Here is a 27,069-nt window from a genome sequence, read left to right on the forward strand (position 1 = left end):
ACAAAGGGGAGAGGAGGTGGTGCAGGAACTGGCGAGTGATGGGTGGAGCCAGGTGAGGGGTTGGGGGTACGCAGATGCGGAGGAGAGAGTTGGACATAGCAACTGAGTCCAGATGATAAAGAGCTGAAGATGGTGGGATCTGATAGCAGGTAGGGGGGAGGGGGGTATGGAGAGGGCTAGCTTTGTAGACTGAGATACTGTGTGGAGTCCATGGCTTGTATAGTGGGCTTTCAACAGTGGTGCATGCTGGGAAACCTGGCCTCCATTAGCCCCTGACTAACTCCCTGCATACTTCAAGCCTCTCTCTTGCACCCTTGTCTTAGCGATTGGACTAGTGGATGGTGCACCTGCGTTGTGGACCCCAGGGGCATATGTCTCATGAACTCCCATCCTCCAGTTCCCTCTCCTGTGGGAATGCTGTATGCTTGGTGATTGGAGGGGTTGCCACCCACAATTCCCGCTCAATCCCCCCTTTTCTATGGGTAGACGTGAATGATTTTCGTTAACTGAGGGATTAAGTTCAAGAGCAATGAGATAACGTTGTCAGCTCTATAAAATTCTAGTTAGACCACACTTGTGTTCATTTATGATGCTTCATTAGAGGAAGGATGTGAAAGCTTTAGAAAGGGTGCAGAGAAGATTCACCAGGATGTTGCCTGGATTATAGAGCATGTCTTGTAAGGATAGTTTGAACGAATGAGGAGTTTTCTGTTTGGAACAAAGGAGGATGCAAGGAAATTTGAATATGAAAGAGACATCAATCAAGTGGACAGAGCGGAAATGAGGAGCATAATTCTAAGGTGATGAGAGGAAAGTCCAGATGGTATGTAAGAGATAGTATTCTTTTCACACAGAGGTGTGTGGAACTTGCTGCCAGGGAAGGAGATACACTAGGGACACTTAAGAAACTCTTATATAGGCAGATGGATGATGGAAAAATGGAGGGCTACATGGGAGGAAAGGGTTAGATTGATCTTGGAGTGGGTTAAAAGGTCAGCACAACATCCTGGGCCAAAGGGTCTGTTCTGTGATGTAATGTTGTATGCTCCAAGTCTTTCCCACACAGAGAGTGGTGGGAGCCTGGTAGGTGTTGCCAGGGCTGGAGGTGGCTGATACAATAGACGGGTGTCAGACAGACACATGGATGTGCAGAGAACGGAGTGACATTGAAATTGTTTTATTAGTAAGCATTGTACATGTCTAATTAGTTTGGCACAACATTATGGGCTGAAGACCCTGCTCCTGTGCTGTGCTGTACTGTTCTCTGTAGTACATGGTACTAGCCCAGATAGACACCTTGGGCCGAAAGGCCTGTTCCTGTGCTATGTGACTCTAGCGCTGCATTACCCTCCCCACATCATCTGTGTTCAGTGCTGTACTTCCTAATTCTGTGTTTGATGTTCTATCCCACGACTATCCTTCACACCCACTATGCCCCACAAGGAAAGTTTCTGTACACCCCAGTGAAGGGTTTGTGGGGGGGGGGGGGTTGGATCTGCTGTGTGCAAAGGCTCACCTTTAGAGTCAGTGCAGAGGCTATGGACAAGGTGCTGACGATCTGCCTGGCTGTCTGCCCACTCCCTCTCCGCTCCCCCTCTCCCCATACACTCGGGCTGTGATTTATCGCTGTCCTGTCGGCTGAACTTCGCCCCGAACATATTGGAAGTCGACTGCTGTGTCTGAAGTTCAATGCCGTTCGGGGCTCTTAGCCGACGCTCTAGGAAAGACTCGCAGAGCAGGTACACCTGCGGCTCCTGGCTACAAATGTTTCCTGTGGGTGGCGGAGTTGGGGGTGGTGGTAGAAGGGTGTGTTGGCGAGACGGGCTTCCCCCAGTGCCTTCACCCCGCGCCCTGGGGGCTCCTGGGCCGAAAGGCCTGGCTAGCGGAGCCCAGAGGCTGAGTTTGCGGGAGCTACCAGGGCACTGTGTGTCTGAATCTGACTCCGCCTGACCCAGTTGGGGATCTTTCTGTGTGAACCACGGCTGCGGATGTGTGCACCTCCTGTAAGGACACCGGTGCGCACTGCACCACACACTTTCATTTATAAATCACTGAGCCCAGAGCTCTTCGGGGTGTAAAGTAATTACACCAAAACATCGGCAGGTTGGGAATGGAAGCGACTGCATCACGTGCAGGCAGACAGTTGTAGTTTAATTCGGCATCATGTTTGGCGCTTTCATCGTGGGCTGCTATATATTCTTCTTCCACGGGCAGGGTCGAGGGGGATTCAATTGGTGTTTTAGTGTGTGATGGGGCGGTGTAGAAGGCGCTTCACTCTGTGTCTAACCCCGGGATTACAGTATGTGACGGGATGGTGTGGAGGGAACTTCACTCTGTGTCTAAACCCGGGATTACAGTATGTGACGGGATGGTGTGGAGGGAACTTCACCCTGTGTCTAAACCCGGGATTACAGTATGTGACGGGATGGTGTGGAGGGAACTTCACTCTGTGTCTAAACCCGGGATTACAGTATCTGACGGGATGGTGTGGAGGGAACTTCACTCTGTGTCTAAACCCAGGATTACATTATGTGACGGGATGATGTGGAGGAGGGAACATCACTCTGTGTCTAAACCCGGGATTACGGTATGTGACGGGATGGTGTGGAGGAGGGAACATCACTCTGTGTCTGACCCTGAGAGTGTGCGATGGGAGCTTCACTCTGTGTCTGACCCTGTCAGTGTATGGTGGGTCTGTGTTGAGGGAGCTTCACTCCTGTGAGCTGTTTTGAGCCCCTTATCCAAGAAAGGATGTGCTGAATTTGGAGAGGGTTCGGAGAAGGTTCACGAGAATGGTTCCAGGAATGAATGGGTTACCATATAAGGACCAATTGTTGGCTCTGGAATTCAGAAAAATGAAGTGGGGGGGGGGTGAAATCTCATTGAAATCTATCGAATGGTGAAAGGCCTCAATAGAATGGATGTGGGGAGGATGTTTCCTGTGGTGGGGGAGTCTAGGACCAAATGACAGCCTCAGGACAGAGGGATGTCCATCTAGGATGGAAATGAGGAATTTCTTTAGCCAGAGAGCAGTGAATCTGTGGAATTCATTGCCACAGGCGGCTGTGGAGGTCAAGTCATTGGATATATTTAAGGCAGAGGTTGATAGATTCTTGACTGGTCAGGACATGAAGGGCTTTAGGAAGAAGGCAGGAAATTGGGGCTGAGAGGGAAACAGATCAGCCATGACGAAATGGTGGAACAGACTCGAAGGGCCAAATGGCCCCTAATTCTGCTCTGGTATCTTAGGGTCTCATGGTCTTGTGTTTGACCTGTGCTATCTCTGTCCTGCTTGTAGGAGACAGTGAATCATAGAGGGGGTTTCCAAGTGCATCTAACCTGTATTTTGTTTAAACAATAAGGCAATTTTTATTTACCACATAAATGTTGTTCTTGCATGTAATCAGAGCTGGATATCATCCAGCTAATCACTGCTCGCTGCCTCCAGGTCCCATCTCATAGAGTCACAGAGCACTATAGCACACAAACAGGCCCTTCAGCCCATCTAATCCATGCAGATCTATAATTATGCCTAGTCCCATTGGTCCACACTTACTCCACAGCCCTCCATATCCCTTCCATCCATGTTTTTATACAAACTTCCCTGAAATATCCAAATTGAACCTAAATCTTCTGCTTCCGCCGGCAGCTTGTTCCACACTTGCACCAACTTCTGAGTGAAGAAGTTCACCTTAAATATTTCAACTTTCTTCCTTAACCCATGACCTCAAGTTCTAGTTGCACCCAACCTCAATGGGAAAAAACCTCCTTGCATTTACCCTATCTATACCCCTCATAATTTTCTTTTTGTCTTTATCAAATTTATCATTCTTTTACTCTTCAGGGAAAGAAGTCCTGACTTGTTCAATCTTCCCCTATAGCTCAGGTCCTCAAGACCCCACAACATCCTTGCAAATTGTCTTTGTGCTTTTTCAATTTTATTGATACCTTTCCCGAACAGAACTGCACATAATACTCCAAATTAGGTCTTATACAATTTCAACATTGCATCCCAACTCTGATATTCAATACCTTGAAAGCCAAAGTGCAAAAGCTATCTTTACAACCCTTTCATTTATTTACAAAGGTACATCAGCAGGGACACCAGGTAATGAGGAATGGAAGTGGAGCGTTTCACTTGGTCTGAAGTCATGAACACGAGGAACAAGTTGCTGGAGCTGTGGGTCAACCTCCCTGAGGCTTCACCCCTGGGTCTTAAAGGGAGTGGCTCGTAAGATAGTGGATGTATTGATTTTAATTTGCCCAATTTGCTCGATTCAGGGAAACAGTTTTAATTTTGGTTTATTACTGTCATGTACTGAGATACAGTGGAAAAACTTGCCTTGCATCTTGTTCAGACAGATCAATTCATAGTGGTGGTGCCATCCGTTAGTCTGGCGAGACCATGGATCTGCGCCTGGAAAGTCTTGCTTCAGTCTGTGCTAGAGCAGCGTCTGTTGTGGCTGTAGAGTCCCACACGGGAGTGACAGTCTCGGCTGCAGCGACTGCACTTGAAGGCGCTGTCCTCCAGTGTTGTCTTGGTGCTGTTTTCCAGGCAAGTGCGCTTTTCTTCAGCAGCAAACCTCAGCTTCTCTTCTCCTCTTTTTAGACCTCTGTGTAGTTCCAGCCTCCAGTGAGAGAGATCGCTTGCGATGTCCTCCCACCTCTCGACGTTCATGTTCAGTGACTTCACGTCTCTTTTGCAGACATCTTTGAAACGAAGATGGGGCCACCCTTGTGCTCTCTTGCCGGAGGCCAGTTCCCGATACAGCAAGTCTTTCGGGGTCCTCCCGTCTGACATGCGGTGTACGTGGCCCAGCCAGCGGAGACGGCGTTGTTGGAGCAGGGTGAAGAGGCTGGGTATCTGGGCGCAGGCCAGGACCTCATTGTTGGTGACTTGGTCAGTCCACGTGATGTCCAGGATGCGTCTCAGGCTGCGAAGGTGGAAGGCGCTGAGACGCCGCTCTTGTCTGTAGTAGAGGCTCCAGGTCTCGCTGCCGTAAAGCAGTGTGCTGAGGATGCAGGCCCTGTAGAGTGCAACCTTGGTGTGCATCGTCAGCTCTCTGTTCTCCCAGACTCTCTTTGTTAGCCTGGCGAATGTTGAGGCTGCTCGTCCGATCCGTCTGTTGATCTCGGGGTCTGGGGAGAGACTGTCCGTGATGGTGGAGCCAAGGTATGTAAACTCATGAACTATCTCCAGCTCGTAGTTGTTGATGGTAATGGCAGGGGGGTGCTCAACGCCTTGGCCCAACACGTTGGTTTTCTTCAGGCTGATGGTCAAGCTGAAGTCCTGGCAGGCTCTTGAGAAGCTGTCCATGAGGCGTTGCAGTTGCTCTTCAGAGTGTGTTGCCAGTGCTGCGTCGTCTGCAAACATCATGTCCCTGATGAGTACTTCACGAACCTTGGTTTTCACCCTCAGCCGGGACAGACTGAACAGCCTCCCGTCCGATCTGGTGTGGGGGAAGACACCATCAGTTGATGTTCCAAAGGCGTGCTTCAGCATGACTGCGAAGAAGATGCCAAACAGGGTGGGGGCAAGCACACAGCCCTGCCTCACACCGCTGCGGATGTTGAAGGTCTCCGAAGAAGAGCCGTCGAACTGAACGACACCCTTCATGTCTGTGTGGAATGACTGAACTATCCTGAGGAACCTCGGGGGACAACCAATCCTGGTGAGGATTTTGAACAGGCTGTCTGTGCTCACAGGGTTGAAGGTCTTCGTGAGGTCAATGAAAGCGACGTAGAGTGGTTGTCTTTGCTCTCTGCATTTCTCCTGTTGTAGCTGTCGGAGGGAGATTATGGAAGAAGGGGAAAGGGGAGGAACACCAGGAGGAGGTGATAGGCAGGTAAGGAGATAGGGTGAGAGAGGGAAACAGGAATGGGAATAGTGAAGAAAAGGTGGGAGGGGGGAAATTACAGGAAGTTCCAGAAATCGATGTTCATGCCATCAGGTTGGAGGCTGCCCAGACAGAATAAAAGATGTTGCCCTGAGTGTGGCCTCATCACAGCAGTAGAGGAGGCTATGGACAGACGTGTTGGAATGGGAGGTGGAATTGAAAGGGGTGGCTACTGGGAGATCCCACTTTTTCTGGGTGCTTGGTGAAGTGGTCTGCCAGTCTGCATCTCACTGATACACAAGAGGCCACACCAGGAGCACCGGACACAGTATATGACCCCACCCTGAAATGTTGCCTCACCTGGAAGGCCTGTTTGGGGCCCTGAGTGGTAGTGAATGGAGGTGTAGGGGCAGGTGTAGCACTTGTTTTTGCTTGCAAGGATAAGAGACAGGAGGGAGATCAGTGGGGAGGGATGAGTGGATAAGGGAGTTGCGTAGGAAGTGATCCCTGTGGAAAGCAGAGCGGGGGGGGGTGAAGGGAAAGATGTGCTTGGTGGTGGGATCCTATTTGAGATGGCAGAAGGTATGGAGAATTACGTGCTGGATGTGGAGGCTAATGGGTGGTCGGTGGTTTCTCGTGTTTGTGTCTTCCCTCCTGACCTGGATCCACCTATCACCTCCCAGTCTCTGTCACTCTCCCCTCCGGACCTGGATCTAGCCCCCATCTCCCAGCCTCTGTCACTATTCCCACCCTTCCTTCCTCCATTTGCCAGTCACCTCCCTCACCTGGATCCACCCATCAAATGCCAGCCTTTGCTCCACCATCTTCTGTTCACCTTTGCATGCTAGTGATCACTCCTCTGTGCACCCAGTTATGGTGAGAGGGGGAAAGTTTAAATATTGATGAGCAAGATTTTTACCCAGAGTGTGGTGTAGGTGGTGAAGATAAATCGAACAGAGGTGTTTTAGAGGTTCTTAAACAGGCCCATGGACGTGCAGAGAATGGAGAGATATAGACATTGTGTAGGCAGATGTGATTAGTTAAGTCAGGGATTTAATTACCTTCTTAATTAGTTTGGCACATGGCACAACATTGTGGGCTAAAGGCAAGCTGGTCTGATATTGTCACGTGTACCAAGGTACAGTGACAAACTTGTCTTGCATGTTATCCATGCAGATCAATTAATTACAACGGTGCATTGAGGTAGTTCAAGGAAAAGCAATAACGTAGTGCAGAATAAAGTGTTACAGCTTCAAACAAAGTGCAGCATAAGTAGGCAAAAAGGTGCAAGGCCATGAATGGGAAGGACATGGGTATGGAAAGGGTCCAGATGTACGTTGATGGGACTAGGCAGATTAACAGTTCAGCACGGACTAGATGGGCCAAACAGCCTCTTTATATGCTGTAGTGCTCTATGACAATCTTAATAAAGTAGATTGTGAGGCCATTGGTCCACCTTATTATACAGATTCAAGTTTAATTATCATTCAACTGTGCATAAATACAGCTGATCGAAACAGCATTCCTTCGGGGCCATGGTGTAAAACATAAACAGCACGTTTAAAATACCGAGCAAATAAAAGAGCAAAGTCATGCAAAAAAAGATTTTTTTTATATATATATAGCCTAAGTCCTTGAGCGAGATGTTCTGCAATTTGGTAGTGCAGTTCCTGGCAGTGAGCAAACAAACAAACGCATGCAATCTAACCTGTCATTCCACTGATCGAGCACTAGAGGGCAGCAGTAATAGCGGCCAGCCCCCAACTGAGCGTGGACGCCATGCTACGCCGCCTCCGGCGTCTCCTTTCCTGGATTGCAGCAGCAGGCAAGCCTGCAGCTCGAGGCCTAGTCCTCACTACAGCCGAGGCCACACAGCTCTTCCACCAAATGAGGAAAGCAGGCCTGCGAAATTTTACATTATCAATATCCAACAGGGCCTTGTGATTGCCAGAGAAACATCCAAGACAGTCGCCCATAGTTGCACTGCATGCTGTCTTCAGACACCAACTTCGATGCCTTCCTGCAGCAGGCAGCAACATGGACTGCACCCAGTCCAGCTACGCCGATCAACGGGATAGGATAGACCTGCAGTACCTGAAATTCCCAGAGTCTGGCATTGTCTTGTGATCATAAAAAAAAGACATTTAACAAAGTAAAAAAACACTTCTGGTAACCCCCAAGAGGCTGCTGTGTCCCAACACGCTGTCATCTTACCGGAAGGAGGCTTAACAACAAAATCTGTCCTTGAACGTAGTGGTGTGTGCTTTCAGGCTTTTGTATCTTCTGCCCAATGGGAGGGGTAGAGGAGAGAATGTCCATTATGGGTGGTCTGTTTGATTATGCTGGCTGCTTTACCAAGCCAGCACAAAGTGTAGACAGAGGCCATGGAAGGGAGACTGGTTGCTCTGATTGCTGACCTGTGTCTACACGACTCTCTGCAATTTCTTGCTGTCCTGGGCAGAGCAGTTGCCAGGCCAAACCGATGGTGGTCTGTTGGTTCGGAAGTTAAAGATCCACTTGCAAAAGGAGACAAAGACGAAGATTAGCTTTAGTTGCCGCATTTGCATAGACATGAACAGTGAGATGTATCGTTTATGTCAAAGACCAATGCAGTCTGAGGATGTCCTTTATTCCAAAGGGAGACAGAAGGTGAGTGGTTATAGCCCTTGGCCTGGCAGGGTGGCTCCCAGAGCTAGAATTGACTCAAGGAATGAATGCCCTTCTCTGACCTTCCATGGTAAATTATGTTGCTCATGGGCAACGTGGAGGAACATTTGCCCTACTGAACTTTGCCTGGATTCTTGCATTATGTAGAATTCTTTGTGTTCAATTTCAGACTGCTTCAGGATTTTAAAAAATGTTGGATCAATCCAAAGTGAAAACGTAACGTTTCCTGCCCTAGGAAACGCTCAGCCTGTGGCCAAATGTGGACGGAGCAGAGAAGGCTGCAGAGATGTTGAAATATTATGCTTAGTAAAACATTTCCGTTGATTACCTTCACTTGTTACTCTTCACTTTCACTACATTGTTGTGGGAGTATAGACTGACAGTCTTAGCAGCCAGTCACCTGCTTGCCTTGTGAGAGGTCAGGCGGGGTTACCCAGTGACGGATGTGCTGGCCATTCAATGGTAGGGGCATCGATGTGAGGTCACGTATCAAGGCCAACAGGATCACCTCCAATCAAAGTTGGCAAGGTTTAGGCAGAGCAGGGAGTTGTTGGAAGATGGATTTAGTTGAAGAAGGTTTAAACATTACAAGCCTTTGTCTGAAAACATGGTTCATGGCAAGTGATGTGGTGTGCAGGGAGAAAGTGGCAGATTGTTGGAACTGAGACTCGAGGGAGTAATTTTGAAAGATACTGGCTTCATCGCACTATTAACTTCCAGCAATGCTGAGGTTCCGGTATCTCCTCAAATCCCAAGGCCATTTTTCCAGAGTGACACAATGGAGCCTTCTGCCCAGGTGGTTCCAGAGGAGTGTTTGCTGCACTGGCTAAGGACAACGTCCGAACTAAGTTTGATATCGCCAACTCACGTGAAATTCACTGTTTTATGGCAGCAAAGGCAGAAAAATCTCAAAAATGAATGAATGGTGCAAAAAAAGTGGAAGTGAAATAGTGTTCACAAGTTCACCGGCTGTTTGGAAATCTGATTGCTGAACCTGAATTGTCGAGTGTGGGTCTTCGGGCTCCTGTACCTGGTGATAGTAATGAGAAGAGGGCATATCCTGGGTGACAGGTGTCCTTAGTGATGAATGCTGTCTTCTTAGTGATGAAGCATTGCCTGTTGAAGATAGCCCCAATGGTGGGGAGGCTCGTGCCCATGATGGAGCTGGCTGAGTTACAATTGCAACAACGTACCAAGTACACTCAAAAACTTTTACAGATGTACTGTGGAGAGCATTCTGACTGGCTGCATCACCGCCTCTTGTGGGGTTGGGGGCTACTGCACAGGATCGAAGTAGGTTGCAGAAAGTTGTAAAATTGGACAGCGCCAACACGGGTACTAGCCTCCGTGATATCCAAGAAGTGGTATCTTCAATGAGCGGCGCCTCAGAAAGTGGGCGTCCATTATTAAGGACCCCCACCACCCAGGGCACGCCTTCTTCTCATTGTTACCGTCAGGTAGGAGGTACAGAAGCCTGAAGGCACACACTCAGCGATTCAGGAACAGCTTCTTCCCCTCAGCCACCTAATTCCTAAATAGACATTGAACCCGTGAACAATATCTCACCACGTTATTATTTATTTATGTTTTTGCACTACTTATTTTAACTGAGCTATTTAATATATAGTACATATATGCTTACTGTAACTCAGATTCTGTCTATATTTATCATGTATTAAACTGTACTGCTGCCACAAAGTTAACAAATTTCAAGACATATACCGATGATATTAAACCTGATTCTGATTCTGAAATAAACGGAGGTTACAAGAACAGGTTAGAGTCTGGCAATGCTGTGGTAAGTCTCTCAGTTGCAGGCACCCTCTCCACGTTCAGCTTGTCAGGAGCGTGATGGGACACTCTCCACTTCTAATTATGTTAGTTAATTTTATTCAGAGATAACAGCATAGTAACAGGCCCCTCAGAATCAGGTTTGGTATCATTGGCCTATGCCATGGAATTTGTTGTTTTGTAGCATCTGTACATTACAATACATTATAATAAAAATATTACAAATGACAATAAGAAATATATATGTAAAGTAGTGCAAAAAGAGAGCAAAAATAGGGGAGTGTACATGGGTTCAGAAATCCGTTGGCGGAGGGGAAGAAGCTGTTCCTAAAACATTGAATGTGTGTCTTTGGGCTCCTGCCCCCCTCCATAATGGTAACAATGAGAAGAGGGCATATCCTGGGTGGAGGGGCTCCTTAATGATGGACACTGTCTGTTTGAAGTATTGCCTTTTGATGCTGGGTGGAGCTGGCTGAGCTTCCAACTTTCTGCAGCTTTCTCTGATCCTGTGCACTGGCCCCTCCATACCAGACGGTGATGCAACCAGTTAGAATGCTCTCCTCAATCTCCTAATGAGATAATAGTCACTGTCGTGGATTCTTTGTAATTGCATCAACGTGTTGAGCCCAGGACTGATCTTCAGAGACGTTGACACCCAGGGACTTGAACCTGAATTGAATTGAATTGACTTTATTTCTTACATCCTTCACATACATGAGGAGTAAGAGTCTTTACATCTCCGTCTAAATGTGCAATGTGCAATCATAGTAATTTACAATGATTTATAATAAATAGAACAGTCAATGTAACATAGAAATGCATTCAAATCAGCGTGAGTTAATCAGTCTGTTGGCCTTGTGGAAGAAACTGACCCAGGGCCTGTTGGTTCTGGCTTTTATGCTGCGGTACTGTTTCCCGGATGGTTAGCAACTGGAACAGTTTGTGGTTAGGGTGACAGAGGTCTCAATGATCCTTCGGGCCCTTTTTTCACACCTGTCTTTGTAAATGTCCTGAGTCATGGGAAGTTCACAACTACAGATGCGCTGGGCTGTCCGCACCACTCTCAGCACAGTCCTGCAATTGAGAGAGGTACAGTTCCCATACCAGGCAGTGATGCAGCCAGTCAGGATGCTCTCAGTTGTGCCCCTGTAGAAAGTTCTTAGGATTTGGGTGCCCATACCAAACTTCCTCAACCGTCTGAGGTAAAAGAGGTGTGTTGTGCCTTCTTCACCACACAGCTGGTGTGTACAGACCACGTGAGGTCCTCGGGGATGTGGATGTTGAGGAGCTTAAAGCTGTCCACCCTTTCAACCCCAGATCTGTTGATGTCAACCTGTTCACCCTTACCACTTCTGAACCCACAATGAGAACAGATGTGTGTTCCCATGACTTCCCACTCCTGAGTCCACAATCAATGATTCGGTCTTACTGACGTTGAATAAAAGGTTGATGTTGATGACACCACTCAAGCAGCTGATCTATCTCACACTTCTGTGCCTTCTCGTCACCATCTTTTTTCCTTCAGTCCCGCTGAAGGGTCTCAGCCCAAAATGTCGACTATACTCTTTACCATAGATGCTACCTGGCCTGCTGAATTCCTCGAGCATTTTGTGTGGGTTGCCTGCATTTTCAGCATCTGCAGGTGCTCTTGTTTGTGATTGACTTGCTGCCCTGCAAAGTCTCTTCCTGGGATGCCTACCCTGAAGAAGTTTAAATCCTCCCTTCGATGGGAGTTCAGTGAAACCCTCTCTCACTCTCGCCCTCTGTGATCTCTGTTGCCCTCTGACTCTTCGACCAAGTGCTCACACAGACCTCCTGGGAACAGGTCTTTGCCACCAGATTGTACCACATGGCTTCCGGATCTGTATTCAGCCTTCTTGGTTCTGACCCTGTGAGGACCCCAGGTACTCACTATCAATTGACTTCTTCTCCCACTGCATTCTACACACCTTGATCTTTTTCTCTCCAGTCCTGATGAAGGGTCTCGGCCTAAACACGTCGACTATATTCTCTCCCATAGATGCTGCCTGGACCTGCTGAGTTCCTCCAGCATTCTGTGTGTGTTGACGAGGATCCTTGCCTGAATGACAGTTGGTCTAGGAATACTCGATGCTCAGAACCAGCCAGAACAAAGCAACCTGCTTATATCCACTACAAAAAGTAGTAGATACAGCCCAGTCCATCAAGGGTAAACTGCAGGCCCCCCCCCCCCACCACCACTGAGCACAACTGCACAGAGCGCTGTCGCAGGAAAGCTATCTGTCAAGGACCCACATCATCTAAACCATGCTCTCTTCTTGCTGCCGCTCGGTCAGAAGGCACGGGAGCCTAAGGACCCACACCACCAGGTTCAGGAACAGCCATCAGGCTCCTGAACCAAAGGGGATAACTTCACCCAACTTTGCCCATCACTAAACTGTTCCCACAACCTATGGACTCACTTTCAAGGACGCTTCATCTCATGTTCTTGACATTTGTTGCTTTTTCTTTTCTCTTACTTTTTGTATTTGTACAGCTTGTTCTTCTTTCGCACATTGGTTGTTGTCTGCCCTGTTGTTCCCCTCCATCACTAGTGTTGTGTGTCCTGGCCTGCGCTCCCTGAGGCACACTGCAGCACCTTCGTCAAAGGACTATCACAGTGTAACCCTCCCTCCACACTGCCCCTGCCACGGTGTAACCCTCCCTCCACACCGCCCCTGCCACGGTGTAACCTTCCCTCCACACCGCCCCTGAGTGTGACCCTCCCTCAACACCGCCCCTGAGTGTGACCCTCCCTCCACACCGCCCCTGAGTGTGACCTTCCCTCCACACCGCCCCTGCCACAGTGTGACCCTCCCTCCACACCGCCCCTGCCACGGTGTAACCTTCCCTCCACACCGCCCCTGCCACGGTGTGACCCTCCCTCCACACCGCCCCTGAGTGTGACCCTCCCTCCACACCGCCCCTGCCACGGTGTGACCCTCCCTCCACACCGCCCCTGCCACGGTGTGACCCTCCCTCCACACTGCCTCTGCCACGGTGTGACCTTCCCTCCACACCGCCCCTGAGTGTGACCCTCCCTCCACACCGCCCCTGCCACGGTGTAATCCTCCCTCCACACCGCCTCTGCCACGGTGTGACCCTCCCTCCACACCGCCCCTACCACAGTGTAACCCTCCCTCAACACCGCCCCTGAGTGTGACCCTCCCTCCACACCGCCCCTGAGTGTGACCTTCCCTCCACACCGCCCCTGCCACAGTGTGACCCTCCCTCCACACCGCCCCTGCCACAGTGTGACCCTCCCTCCACACCGCCCCTGCCATGGTGTGACCCTCCCTCCACACCGCCCCTGACACAGTGTGACCCTCCCTCCACACCGCCCCTGCCACGGTGTGACCCTCCCTCCACACCGCCCCTGCCACAGTGTGACCCTCCCTCCACACCGCCCCTGCCATGGTGTGACCCTCCCTCCACACCGCCCCTGACACAGTGTGACCTTCCCTCAGTACTGCCCCTCCCACAGTGTGATGCTCCCTGTATTTTGTGGCCTTTATCTGTGGAAAGAGCCTGTCTCTCTTGCCCTTTCTGTGGTGACAAAGATCAGATTCCAGCTCATCCTTGAACGTCTCCTGACATCTATTGGCCAGAAGCCAAAATATTTGTTAATGCCCGAGCTCTGAGCCGACCTGTCAGGGAGCCAGCCGGAGTGTAACTGTTTTGCCATGTTTGCACAGAATTTGATTTGTGTTAAGATCTTTCCTTGAGGTATTTTGGCATGTGGCATTTTCAGTGAGAACAATATTTGCTAAAGCTTTCAATACCAGAGAGTATTCAGTCTAAAAGTGTAATGGAGTAACCATCTGCCTGTTATTTGCTCGTGTGTTCCAGAGTGAGGGAAGACTGAGCCTCTCAGAATCCGAATCAGGTTCAACGTCACTGGCATAAGTTGTAAAACTTGTTGTTTTGTGGTAGCAGTACAATGCAATACATAGTAATAAAAACTAAATTGCAATAAGTATATATTAAAAAAATGACGAGGAGTGCAAAAAGAGAAGGAAAAATACTGAGGCAGTGTTCATGCATTCATTGTCCATTCAGAAATCTGATGGGGAAGAGGAGGAAACTGCTCCAGAAACATTTGAGTGTTTATCTTCAGGCCCCTGTACCACCTCTTTGATGGTAGCAATGACAAAAGTTCATGTCCTGGATGAAGGTGATCCTTTTTTTTTGGCGTCTGTGCGTGTGTGCGCGTCCGTGATGATGTCTTTTTCATGGCTTTTTCCAAGGCGCGGGGCGAGAGAGAGAGAGAGAGAGACAGACAGACAGACAGACAGAGACTGAGACCGTGTGGCGTGCCACTCCTCACACAGACAGTTTCGCGGTATTTGACGAGCACGGATGGAAAGCGTACTCGGGAGCGGCCCTGACTGGTTTCGAACCCGGGAACCTCCGCTCCCAGGTCTGGCGCCGATGTCATTGCCCCACATGATGAAGGTGATCCTTAATGATAGATGCTAAGCAACACACACAAAATGCCGGAGGAACTCAGCAGGTCAGGCAGCACCCACGGAAATCAATAGATAGTTGTCGTTTTGGGCTGAGACCCCTCTTGAGTCCTAAAGAAGGATCTCGAGCAGAAATGTCGACTATCTACTCATTTCCATAGATGTTACCTTGCTTGCTGAGTTCCTCCAGCATTTTCTGTGTCTTTCTTTGGATTTCCAACATCTGTGGAACCTCTTCTGTTTATGATGGATGCTGCCTTTGAGGTTTCACCTTTTGAAGGTGTCCTGGATGCTAGGAAGGCTAGTGGCTATGATGGAGCTGGCTGAGTTTACAACATTCTGCAGATTTTTTTCAATCCTGTGCAGTAGTTGCTCCATAAGAGGCAGCAATGTAACCATTTTGAATCCTCTCTATGGTACATCTGTAGAAATTTGTGACTGTCTTTGGTGATGTACCAGTTCTCCTCAAAATCCTTGTGCCTTCTTTGCATCAATATGTTGGGCCCAGGAAAGATCCTCAGACTTGGTGGCACCCAGGAATTTCAAACTGCTCACCCTTTCCATTTCTGATCCCCCAATGAGGACTTGTGTGTGTTCCCTTGACTTCATATAACTGAAGCCTATAATCAATTCCTTGGTCTTACTGACATTGAGTGAAGATTATTCCTGCAACTCACTCAACCAGCTGATCTATCTCGCTCCTGTACGCCTTCCCAGAACCATCTGAAATTCTGCCAACAATAATTATGTCATCAGCAAATTTATAGATGGTGTTTAAGCTGTGCCTAACCACAGACTTGTGGGTGTTGATTGAGTGGGCTAAGCACGCATCCCCAAGGTGTGCCAGTGTTGATTATCCACGAGGATGAGTTGTTATTTATGATCTGTACAGACTATGGTCTCCTGGTGAGGAAGTCAAGGATCCAATAGCAGAAGTCTTGGAGCTTGTTGATTAGAACTGAAGGTATGATTGTGTTGCACGGTGAGTGTAGTCAATAAACAGCAGCCTGATGTAGGTATTACTATTGTCCAGGTGATCCAAGGCCGAGTAGAAGGCCATTGAGATGGCATCATCTACTGTGGCGATAGGCAAACTGCAGCAGGCCCAGGTCCTTACTTAGGCAGGAGTTGACTCTAGCCATGATCAACCTCTCAAAGCCCTTCATCACCGTGGATGTGAGTACAACTGGGTGAGAGTCGTATGAAGTCGCCCTTTTGAAGCAGGTGGAAACCTCTGACTGCAGCAATGAGAGATTGAAGATGTCCTTGACAACTCCCACGAGGTACACCGACAGGGCCTCATGCCTTGGGAGGGTTCACCCTCCTGAGAGATGATCTGACATCAGGTTCTGAGACAGAGGTCATGGGGTCACCGGATACTGCAGCGATTTGCGTAGATGTAGTTTCATTCTCTCTCTCAAAGCGTGCATAAAAGACCTTGAGCTGATCAGGGAGTGAAGCATCAGAGCCTCTCATGATGTTGGGTTTCACCTTGTAGGAAGTGATAGCCTGCAAACCCTGCCAGAGGCTGACATGCATCCAGCTCCATCTCTAACGTCAATGGGAAGTGTTTTCCTGCTCTGAAGATAGCCTTCCGTAAGTTGTACCTGCATTTCTTGTATAGAGTTGCACAAGGTAATAAGAGACATAGGTAGTGGATAGCCACCACCTTTTTCCCAGGTTCGAAATGGCTAATACAAAGGAGCATAATTTTAAGGTGAATGGAAGGAAGTATAGGGGGGATGCCAGAGGTTAGTTCTTTACACAGAGAGCGGTGGGTGTGTGGAACACCCTGCCAGAGATTGTGATAGAGGCAGAATTATTAGGAGCATTTAAGAGACTCTCAGATAGGCACATGGATGATAGAAAAATGGATGGCTCTGTGGAAGGGAAGAGTTAGATCGATCTTAGAGTGTGTTAAAATGTTGGCATGACTTCATGGGCCGAAGGGCCTGTACTGTTCTATAATCTGTAGTTTGTGTTCTAAATATACCCAATGACTTGGCTCCACAGCTGTCTATGGCAAATCCACCATCCTCTGGCTAAAGCGTTTTATTCCTTGTAATCTAACCTTGCCCTTTTGTTACAGTCTGGACAGCCTCCTTTCCATTCTAATTGGAGAAGTTGTGGCCAGGACCCTACTCTGGGCTACCAGGTCTAGAGAGCCAATGAGCTCCCACAGATCTCCACACCTCATCTTCCTAAAGCTTGTCATTCAAACACTCTAACAAGCTTCAAAAGACCATGATGCAACCAGTCACAAAGTTTCATCGAAGTATCCTGGCTGGTTGGATCATAGTCTGGTGAGGCCTCTGTTGATCGGGGTCAACCATAGATGTTGCATCCCAGCTGAATACGATCAGTCAGTACATATGCCAGAGCAGTACGTTATGGAGAAAAAGCTGTTGTCCATGCAGGAGACCCCCCCCCCCCACCTCCAGATAATGAACCCAAAGGAATGGCAGGAACCGATACAGTTTGGCACCAGCTGACTCACAGGAACTGCCTTAGGGTCTCCAGCTCTGGATTTTTCCTGGGGTTTACTCCTAAAGCCTTCCTCATGAGAGGGTAGAGCTACACGACAGTGGAGGTTTGAGATCAGAGATTTCCTTCTTCTGGACGAGCCACCAATCATGGCTGATGAGCATCTGCCCGAAGTGACTGGTTTTAAGCCGGCAGTCTGGTACAGCAATTCAGTCGGCACTGCCTCAGAAAGAGAACATCTATCATCAAAGATTCCCAGGGAAATATAGAAGCCGCACACACCAGGTTCAGGAACAGCTACCTCCCATTAGCCATCTGGTTCCTGAACCAACCAACACAGTCTTAATCCCTACAGTTGGGCAGTACAATGAGTATTTTGCATTTTATTTTGTTCTATTTGTGTTCCTTCTTGCAAAAATTGTGTATAATTGTGCCTCATTTGTGTTTTTCTTGTCAACGTTGCATACCTGATGTTGTGTGCCTGCAATGCTGCTGTAAGTAAGTTTTTCATAGCATCTGTGTATATGTGGACTTGTGCACGTGACAATAAACTCAACTCAGGTCCTCGGGAGGGGTGGGAAAGGCAGTGAATGTGATTCCCATTTTAATTTTCTGCTCTCCACTTCCCAGCGAGAAGACACAATGGTTCTTTGAGCGGCCGTCTCCCGGCAAGCTCCTGCTACACGGGGGCTGTGGGGCAGGGATGGCTTTGTCCCCGAGGAAGGAGGGTCCACAGCTGCCCGAGCTGCCGGAATTCAGAGCTGAGGTGGCGGATAACCACATGAAGAACTCGCCCCCAGTTTCCACGGCCCAGCCACAATACAGCGGCGTGCTGTCCGGTCTGAGCGAAAGTGGGACTGTGTGCATCCCAGCGCCTTACGTGGAGAACAGGCACGAATTCCCCACGCTGGCTTTCTACAGCCCATCCATCATGGGCTACAGCGTGCCCGGTGATGCCAGGACCGAGAGCACCTTCACCAGGCAGGCTCTGAGCCCCTCGGTGTATTGGCCCTCGTCTGGGCACGTGTCTCCGATCACTCTCCACTGCCAGCAACCCGTCATGTACGCCGATCCCCCTCGGAGTCCTTGGAGCGAGCTGCGAACAGAACAACCACCACCCAACAGGTAAGAGGCAAGTCTACACCCAGAGCCATGTTACACCTGTGACAAGGAAGTTGCTGGGACTGGAGGGAATGAATTACAGGGAGAGGTTGGGCAGACCAGGACTTTATTCCTTGGAGCATAGGAGAGAGGGGTGATCTTATAGAGACATCTATATCATGAGGGACAGAGACAGGAGGAATGTGAATAGTCTTTTCCTAGGGTTGGGAGACCAAAGCCAGGAGGGCACTCTGGTTCTCCTCCTTCTCTTTCTACCATGGTCCGCTCTCCTCTCCTGGTTTCCTCTAGCTGTTGGTAATTTCTACCCCTTCCCACTTCTCTCTTTTTCCATTCCCTCCTCTGGCTTCCCTGTTAGCCTCTCTCTTCGCCTCACCTGCCCATCACCTTCCCTTTCTCCCATGGTCCACTGTTCCCAAGTTTCTGACTGTGCCTTCCCCTGGGCTGAACTGGATCAAGAGTAGAGTCTCTGCTACCTGACTGGGCTCCGGGTGAGTTTGTCCATGAATCTCTTTGTACTGCTCCAGAGCTCAGGGATACCCGTGAACCACCACATCACCTGCCGACTGTACCCTGCTCGAATGGGTGAAGAGGGAATGTGGCCGACTCCACAGTCCACTCCCTCTCTTCACCCACCCCTGTCTTCTGACTGCATTGTCTTAGAGTCATAGAAACAGGCCTTTTGGCTCATCCAGTCCATGCCAAACTATGATTCTACTTAATCCCATTGACCCACACATGCACCGTATTCATCCAAAGTTCCATCGATGAACCTACCCAAGTTTCTCTATATGTTGCAATCAATGTACAGGACTGAACAGGCTATTCGGCCCACCAGGTTGTGCCTATCTCGATGCCTGTCAATACTAGGGAAGTAAAATTCACTTACCATTGCAATCTTATTTCTATTCCAATTGACAATTTGTTCCTCTAATTCTTAGTGAATATTGGAGAGTCAATATTATAACTGCATAAAAGTGATTGCCCTTTTCTTATTTTTGAACTTTGTTTATAGAGTAATGGAACATTACAGCCCAGAAACAAGCTCTTTGACCCATCCAGTCTGTGCTGAACTATTATTCTATCTAGTCCCATCAACCTGCAGCCAGCCCGTAACCCTCCGTACCCCTCCTATCCATGTACTTATCCAAAATCCCCTTACTTGATACAAATGAATCTCGCCAAAGTTTTCAACATCCCAACTCCTTAACTCAGTACTCTGATTTATGAAAGCCAATGTGCCAAAAGGTCTCTTTGTGATCCTATCTACCTGTGACACCTCTTTCAAGGAATTATGGATTTGTATTCCCAGATCCCTCTGTCCTACCACAATCCACAGTGCCCTACCACTTGCCGTGTAAGTCCTCCCCTGGTTTGTCCTCGCAGATTTAAACATCTCACACCTGTCTGGCTGCAGTGTTTGGTGTGGGGACACTAAGTGAATGGTGCAATTGATGCCTGTTTGCAAGCTATGACCAGGGCTACTCATATACATGTTGGATCCACGAGTGAACCCTCGAGATGGTTGGAATCATTTGAAAGATGTTGCTGTGTGATGCTGGCAGAGATTTGGAGAACTCATTAACACTCAGACAAAGATCCACGTTACAGGAGTATAGGTGACTGGACTGAGGCTTAAATGTTTATAGATATTTCTTAGACCATAGCACACAGGAGCAGAAAGAGCTATTGGGTCCCTCAAGTCTGCTCTGGCATTCCATGATGGCCGATTTGTTATCCTTCCCAACCCCATTCTCCTGCCCCCTCCCTATAACCTTTGACACCCTTACTACTCCAGAACATCTACTTTAAATACACCTAGTGACTTGACCTGCACAGTCATTGTGACAATGAATTCCACAGATTCACCGCCCTCTGCCTAAAACAGCTCCTTATCATCTCTGTTCTGAAGGGACGTCCTTCTATTCTGAGGCTGTGCCCTCTGGTCCTAGACTCCGCCACTATCGGAAACATCCTCTCCATGTCCCCTCTATCTAGCCCTTTCAATATTTGGTAGGTTTCAGTGAGATCCCCCTTCGTTCTCCTAAACTCCTGTGAGTATAGCCCCAGGGCCATCAAGCGCTCCTCGTGTTAACCCTTTCATTCCCGTGATCATTCTTGTAAACCTCCTCTGGAACCTTTCTAGTGTCAGTACGTACTTTCTTAAGACCTGCAGCCCAAAACTGCTCACAGTATTCCATGTGTGGCCTGACCAGTGCCTTAGCCAGGGCATCAAAGGGTACGGAGTGAAAGCAGGGGAGTGGGGATGACTGGAAGAATTGGATCAGCCTATAATTGAATGGTAGAATAGACTCAATAGGCCAAATGGCCCACTCTGCTCCTATATCTTACAGTCTTATTAAGCCTCAGCAATACATCCCTGCTTTTGTACTACAGTCCTGTTGAAATGAATGCTAACATTGCATTTGCCCTTCCTACCACTGACTCGATCTGCAAGTTAACCTTTAGAGAACTCTACACAAGGACTCCCAAGTTTATTTGCACCTCTTGATTTCTGAATTTGCTCCCCTTTCAGAAAATAGTCTACACCTTTATTCCTTCCACCAAAATGGATGACCATACACTTCCCTACACTGTGTTCCATCAGCCTTTTTTTTGTTGGAACTTATGCTCAGTAATTCAGGTTTTCCTGGAATATTTTAATTCAGGAATGCCTGGTGAGGCCAGCGCATCCTGCCCATCCCGTATTGTCCTTGAGAAGGTGAGGAGGATCACACAGTGGTCAGGATAGTACTGAGGAAGCATTCAGAAAGCTGATGGTGGAAGCGAAGAAACTGTTTTTAAAATGTTGAGTGTGTCTTCAGGTTCCTGGACCTCCTCCCTGAATGGCAGTAGTGAGAAGGGCGCATGTCCTAGATGGTGGGAGTCCTTAATGTTGGATGTCTCCTCCTTGAGGCATCACCTGTTGAGCGTGTACTCGATGGTGGGGAGAGTTGTGCCTGTGATGGAGCTGGCTTGGTGTCCAACCCTTATGATCCTGTGCATTGGAGCATCTGTACCAGGAGTCAGAAAGCTCTCCACAGTTCATCTGTAGAAATCCGTCAGAGTCTTTGGTGACATACCACATCTCCTCAAACTCCTAAAGAATTTGAGCCGCTAGTGTGTCTTCTTCTTGATTGAATCAATGTGTTGTGCCCAGGAGAGATCCTCTGAGATGTTGGCGCCCAGGATCTTGAAGCAATTCAAGCTTTCCACTGCTGACCACTCAATGATAATGGTTTGTCTTCTTCCTAATTCCCCTTCCTGAAGTCTGCTACCAATTCTTTGGCCTTGCCGATGTTGAGTGTTAGGTCAATGTTGCCGCACCACTCAACCAGCTGATCAGTCTCACCTCCGTACACATCGTCGCCAACTAGGATCCTACCATCAATGGTTGTATTATCTGTGAATTTATAGATGGCATTTGATCTGTGCCTAGCCACACGGTTCTGAGCGTAGAGTAGAGCAGTAGCATTAGCACATACCCTTGAGGTGTTGATTGACAGCTAGGAGGTGGTCCTAGTCCAACTCTCAACCAACAACACGTCAACAGAACATGGTTTCAAGTCCAAGTTCCAGGTCATTGTCATTTAACTATACACGTGTACACAGCTAAACAAAACATCATTCCTTTGAGGCCAAGTGCAAAACACAGTACGTACAGTCACAGATAGAACATGTAGTTACGATAAGACCATAAGATATTGGGACAGAATTAGGCTATTTGGCTCATTGAGTCTATTCCACAATTTCATCATGGCTGATCCATTTTCCTGTCAGCCCCACTCTTTTGCCTTCTCCCCGTATCCCTTCATCCCCCGACTGTTCAAGGATCTATTAACCTTTATCATAAATATACCCAAAGACCTGGCCTCCACAGCTGCCTGTGGCAACGAATTCTACAAATTCACTCCTCTCTGGCTAAAGAAATTCCTTCTCAATGGATTCCTGTTCTAAATGGATGTCCCTCTATTCTGAGGCTGTGCCCTCTGGTCCTAGACGCCCTCACCTCCACCCCAGAAAGAAACTCTCCACATCCACACTATTTAGGCCTTTCAACATCCGATGGGTTTCAATGAGATTCCCCCCGCCCCCATTCTTTTGGATTCCAATGAGTACAGGCCCAGAGCCATCAAATGCTCCTCATATGATAAGCCTTTCAATCTCGGAATCATTTCCATGGACTTCTTTTGAATCCTCTCCAAAGTCAGCACATCCTTTCCTAGATAAGAAGCCCAAAACTGCTCACAATACTCCAAGTGCCTTATAAAGCCTCAACATTACATCCTTGCTCTTATATTCCTAGTCCTCTCAAAATTAATGCTAACATTGTATTTGCCTTCCTCACTACTGACTCCACCTGCAAATTAACCTTTAGGGAATCCTGCACAAGCATTCCCAAGTCCCTTTGCACCTCAGATTTTTGAATTTTCTATCCATTTAGAAAATAGTCTACCCTTTTACATCTACCAAAATGCATGACCATACACTTCCCGACGCTGTATTCCATCTGCCACTCCTTTGCCCATTTTCCTAATCTGCCCTAGTCCTTTTCAGCCTCTCTGCATCCTTAACGCTACATACCCTTCCACCTATCTTTGTATAATCCGCAAACTTTTCCATCATTCCATCATTCAAATCATTGGTATATAATGCAAAAAGAAGCGGTCCCAACATAGACCCCTGTGGAACACCACTAGTTAATAGCAGTAAACCAGAAAAGGCTCCCTTTATCCCTACTCTTTGCCTCCTGCCAATCAGCCACTGCTCTGTCCATGCTAGTATCTTTCCTGTAGAAACCTGGGTTTGTGGCTTGTTAAGCAGCCTCATGTGGGCACCTTGTCAAAGGCCTTCTGAAAATCCAAGTACACAACATCCACCGATTCTCCAGAGTCGTGATCCAGTGACACATAGCACTTATAGTTATGAGATGTCCTGCCTCGTCCCTGTGCTGAAGATGCCACGCCCAAGTGGCCTCAATGACTACAGTCCGGTGGCATTGACCTCCCACATCATGAAGACCCTGGAGAGACTTGTTCTGGAGCTGCTCCGGCCTACGGTCAGGCCACACTGAGATCCCCTCCAGTTCACCTACCAGCCCCGACTAAGAGTTGAGGATGCCATCGTCTACCTGCTGAACCGTATCTACGCCCACTTGGACAAGCCAGCAAGCACTGTGAGGGTCATGTTTTTTGACTTCTCCAGTGCGTTCAACACCATCCGCCCTGCTCTGCTGGGGGAGAAGCTGACAGCGATGCAGGTGGATACATCCCTGGTGTCATGGATTCTTGATTACCTGACTGGCAGACCACAGTACGTGTGCTTGCAACACTGTGTGTCCGACAGAGTGATCAGCAGCACTGGGGCTCCACAGTGGACTGTCTTGTCTCCCTTTCTCTTCACCATTTACACCTCGGACTTCAACTACTGCACAGAGTCTTGTCATCTTCAGAAGTTTTTTGATGACTCTGCCATAGTTGGATGCATCAGCAAGGGAGATGAGGCTGAGTACAAGGCTACGGTAGGAAACTTTGTCACATGGTGTGAGCAGAATTATCTGCAGCTTAATGTGAAAAATACTAAGGAGCTGGTGGTAGACCTGAGGAGAGCTAAGGTACCGGTGACCCCTGTTTCCATCCAGGGGGTCAGTGTGGACATGGTGAAGGATTACAAATACCTGGGGATACGAATTGACAATAAACTGGACTGGTCAAAGAACACTGAGGCTGTCTATAAGAAGGGTCAGAGCCGTCTCTATTTCCTGAGGGGACTGAGGTTCTTTAACATCTGCTGGACGATGCTGAGGATGTTCTATGAGTCTGTGGTGGCCAGTGTGATCATGTTTGCTGTTGTGTGCTGGGGCAGCAGGCTGAGGGTAGCAGACACCAACATAATCAACAAACTTATTCGTAAGGCCAGTGATGTTGTGGGGATGGAACTGGACTCTCTGACGGTGGTGTCTGAAAAGAGGATGCTGTTCAAGTTGCATGCCATCTTGGACAATGTCTCTCATCCACTACATAATGTACTGGTTGGGCACAGGAGTACATTCAGCCAGAGACTCATTCCACCGAGATGCAACACAAAGCGTCATAGGAAGTCATTCCTGCCTGTGGCCATCAAACTTTACAACTCCTCCCTTGGAGGGTCAGACACCCTGAGCCAATAAGCTGGTCCTGGACTTATTTCCTGGCATAATTTACATACTACTATTTAATTATTTATGATTTTATTATTATTTAATTATTTATGGTGCAACTGTAACGAAAACCAATTTCCCCCGGGATCAATAAAGTATGACTATGACTATGATCCAAAATTAGCACAAGTCACTGATTGACATGGCCTGAAGATTGATGGTGCATGGGATGTTGTCCCAGAGCCATGTTTCTGCAAGAAGAAGAACATAGCAGTTCCTCATCTTGGCTTCAGGACCGTGGGTCAGTTGCACCGAGTGAAAGTGCAATGAGTTTGTTGTTTCTTTTTCCTGCAGGGAGGGTTTGAAGAAGAAGTTATTGGCTCCGGGCCCAAGTATCGGGGTCTGCAACAGGCGGGATGCCCACTTCTGTGCCGTCTGCAATGACTTTGCCTCTGGATATCACTATGGCGTCTGGTCCTGTGAGGGTTGCAAGGCTTTCTTCAAACGGAGCATACAAGGTGGGTTCACAGTGCAGAGGGAGGGGCAGTATTGAAAGGTGTGGTCATGCTGCGGGAGGGTTGGTACTGAGAGAGTCGTGCTGTGTGTGGGACAGTACTGAGGGAGGGTCATGCTGTGGGGGGTGTTGGCACTGCAGGGAGGGTCATGTTACGGGAATGATACTACTGAAGGAGTCATGCTGTAGGGGGGACAGTTCTAAGGGAGGGGTGATACTGAGGGAGGGTCATGCTGTAGGAGGGACAGTACTGAGGGAGGGGTGGTCCTGAGGGAGAGTCATGCTGTGGGAGGGGTGATGCTGAGGGAGGGTCATGCTGAGAGAGGGTTGTTACTGAGGGAGAGTCGTGCTGTGGGAGGGACAATTCTGAGGGAGGGGTTTTACTGAGGAAGGGTCATGCTGCGGGGAGGGACAGTCCTGAAAGAGGGGTGGCACTATGGGAGGGTCATGCTGTGGGAGAGTCGTACTGACGGAGGGTCATGCTGTGGAAGAGCGGTATAGAGGGAAGGTCACATTGAAGGAGGGTTGGTAATGAGGGAAGGGTGGTACCGAGGGAGAGGGTCACACTGTGGGAGTGGTGGTACTGAGGGAGAGGGTCACACTGTATTGATCTGTATTAATAGTATGCAAGATGTGCTTTTCATTTTATCTCAGTATATGTGACAAAAATAAATCAATACCTGTGTATCTCATTCCAACAGTGTATGGAGGTAGTTGAAGGTAAATCAATAACAGAATATGGAATAAGGTGTTATGGAGAAAGTGTAGTGCAGACAGACAATAAGGTGTAAGGAGTTTGATTGTGAGGCCAGCAGTCCAGTTTAGCATACGAGGGGACTGTTCTGCTGCCTTATAACAGTGGGATAGAAGATGTTCTTAAACCTGGTGGTTCCTGCTTTCAGGCTTTTGTATTTTCTGTCCTGTGGGAGGTGGGAAAAGCGAGTATGTCTGGGGCGGGTGGGGTCTTTGATTACACTGAGGCAGCAAGAAGTAATGTGTTGAGCTGTGTCTACAACTCTGCAGTTTTCCTCCTGAGAGCATTGAATCTGGAATTCATTCCTCCGGAGTGCAGTTTGGGATATATTCCAAAAGGCTGGTGGATATTGAACTACAAGAGAGTCCAGGGCTGGAGTCCAGTCCAGGAAAGGTGATGTTGAGACCAAGCTGGGATCTGAGGCATTCTCTTTTATGGTGGAGCAAACTTCAATGGCCAAGGAGGCTCATCTCGTTATATTCAGAGATCTGTACAGTCAGACTTAGTAGAATTCAGAGATCTGTACAGTCAGACTTCGTATAATTCAGAGATCTGTGCAGTCAGACTTTGTAGAATTCAGAGATCTGTACAGTCAGACTTTGTAGAATTCAGAGATCTGTACAGTCTGACTTAGAATTCAGAGATCTGTACAGTCAGACTTTGGGAAATCACACCATTGTAAGAACGTGTCCATTTATTGATTAACAGCAGAAAATTTTACAGTACGTAATACATTCTGTTGTGTTACCTACTACTGAGACCAAAGTTAAACTATTTGGTCTGATAGAAAACTCAGAACAAATAATAAATACTAATCAGTTGACACATTTTGATCACACCTCCACCCTCAACTAATGTACTAACTTTACAAAAACATGTCTTCTCAAAAATTTTAACTGGCACACTTACATGGTTAAGGCAATGATGGATAGGTGTCCACTGATAGAGTTTTATTTTGCAGTATCCATGGCAACAAAGATGTCTTGTTGAATGGTCTAAGTGCTCATGGTGATCTAACCCTAACTGGTCTTTGAAGAAGCAGCCTTTCAAAGTGACTTAATTGTGGGTAGCTTGCACTTTGCCTCTAAGCATTTAATCTTCAACCAGTTCGTCAAGGATGGCTCAGTCTTCGAGTAACTATCAAGAACTAAATACTTATTTCAGAGTCACTGTGCAACTGTACAGAGTCACTGTTTATTCAGGGTGAGGGTCACTGTGTAACTGTACAGAGTCACTGTTTATTCAGGGTGAGGGTCACTGTGCAACTGTACAGAGTCGCT

At 48.1% G+C, this 27,069-nt stretch overlaps 1 protein-coding gene across 3 annotated transcripts in view; it reads left to right on the forward strand.

Annotated features, from left to right (window-relative positions):
- Positions 1-1,630: 1,630 nt before the first annotated feature.
- LOC134345272 (estrogen receptor beta-like) overlaps positions 1,631-27,069 on the forward strand; it is a 139,088-nt gene continuing 113,649 nt past the window's right edge. For 2 of the 3 annotated variants that reach the window (XM_063045699.1, XM_063045691.1), the window contains exons 1-3: positions 1,631-1,739; positions 17,894-18,388; positions 24,876-25,039. In XM_063045699.1, coding sequence (XP_062901769.1) covers positions 1,690-1,739; positions 17,894-18,388; positions 24,876-25,039 — 709 coding nt within the window. In that variant the 5' untranslated portion in view covers positions 1,631-1,689. The remainder of the gene's footprint in view (positions 1,740-17,893; positions 18,389-24,875; positions 25,040-27,069) is intronic. The other variant, XM_063045682.1, reaches the window with a different exon arrangement.

This window comes from Mobula hypostoma, chromosome 1 (genome assembly GCF_963921235.1).
Source record: "Mobula hypostoma chromosome 1, sMobHyp1.1, whole genome shotgun sequence".
In the NCBI taxonomy this organism is placed as follows: Eukaryota; Metazoa; Chordata; class Chondrichthyes; order Myliobatiformes; family Myliobatidae; genus Mobula; species Mobula hypostoma.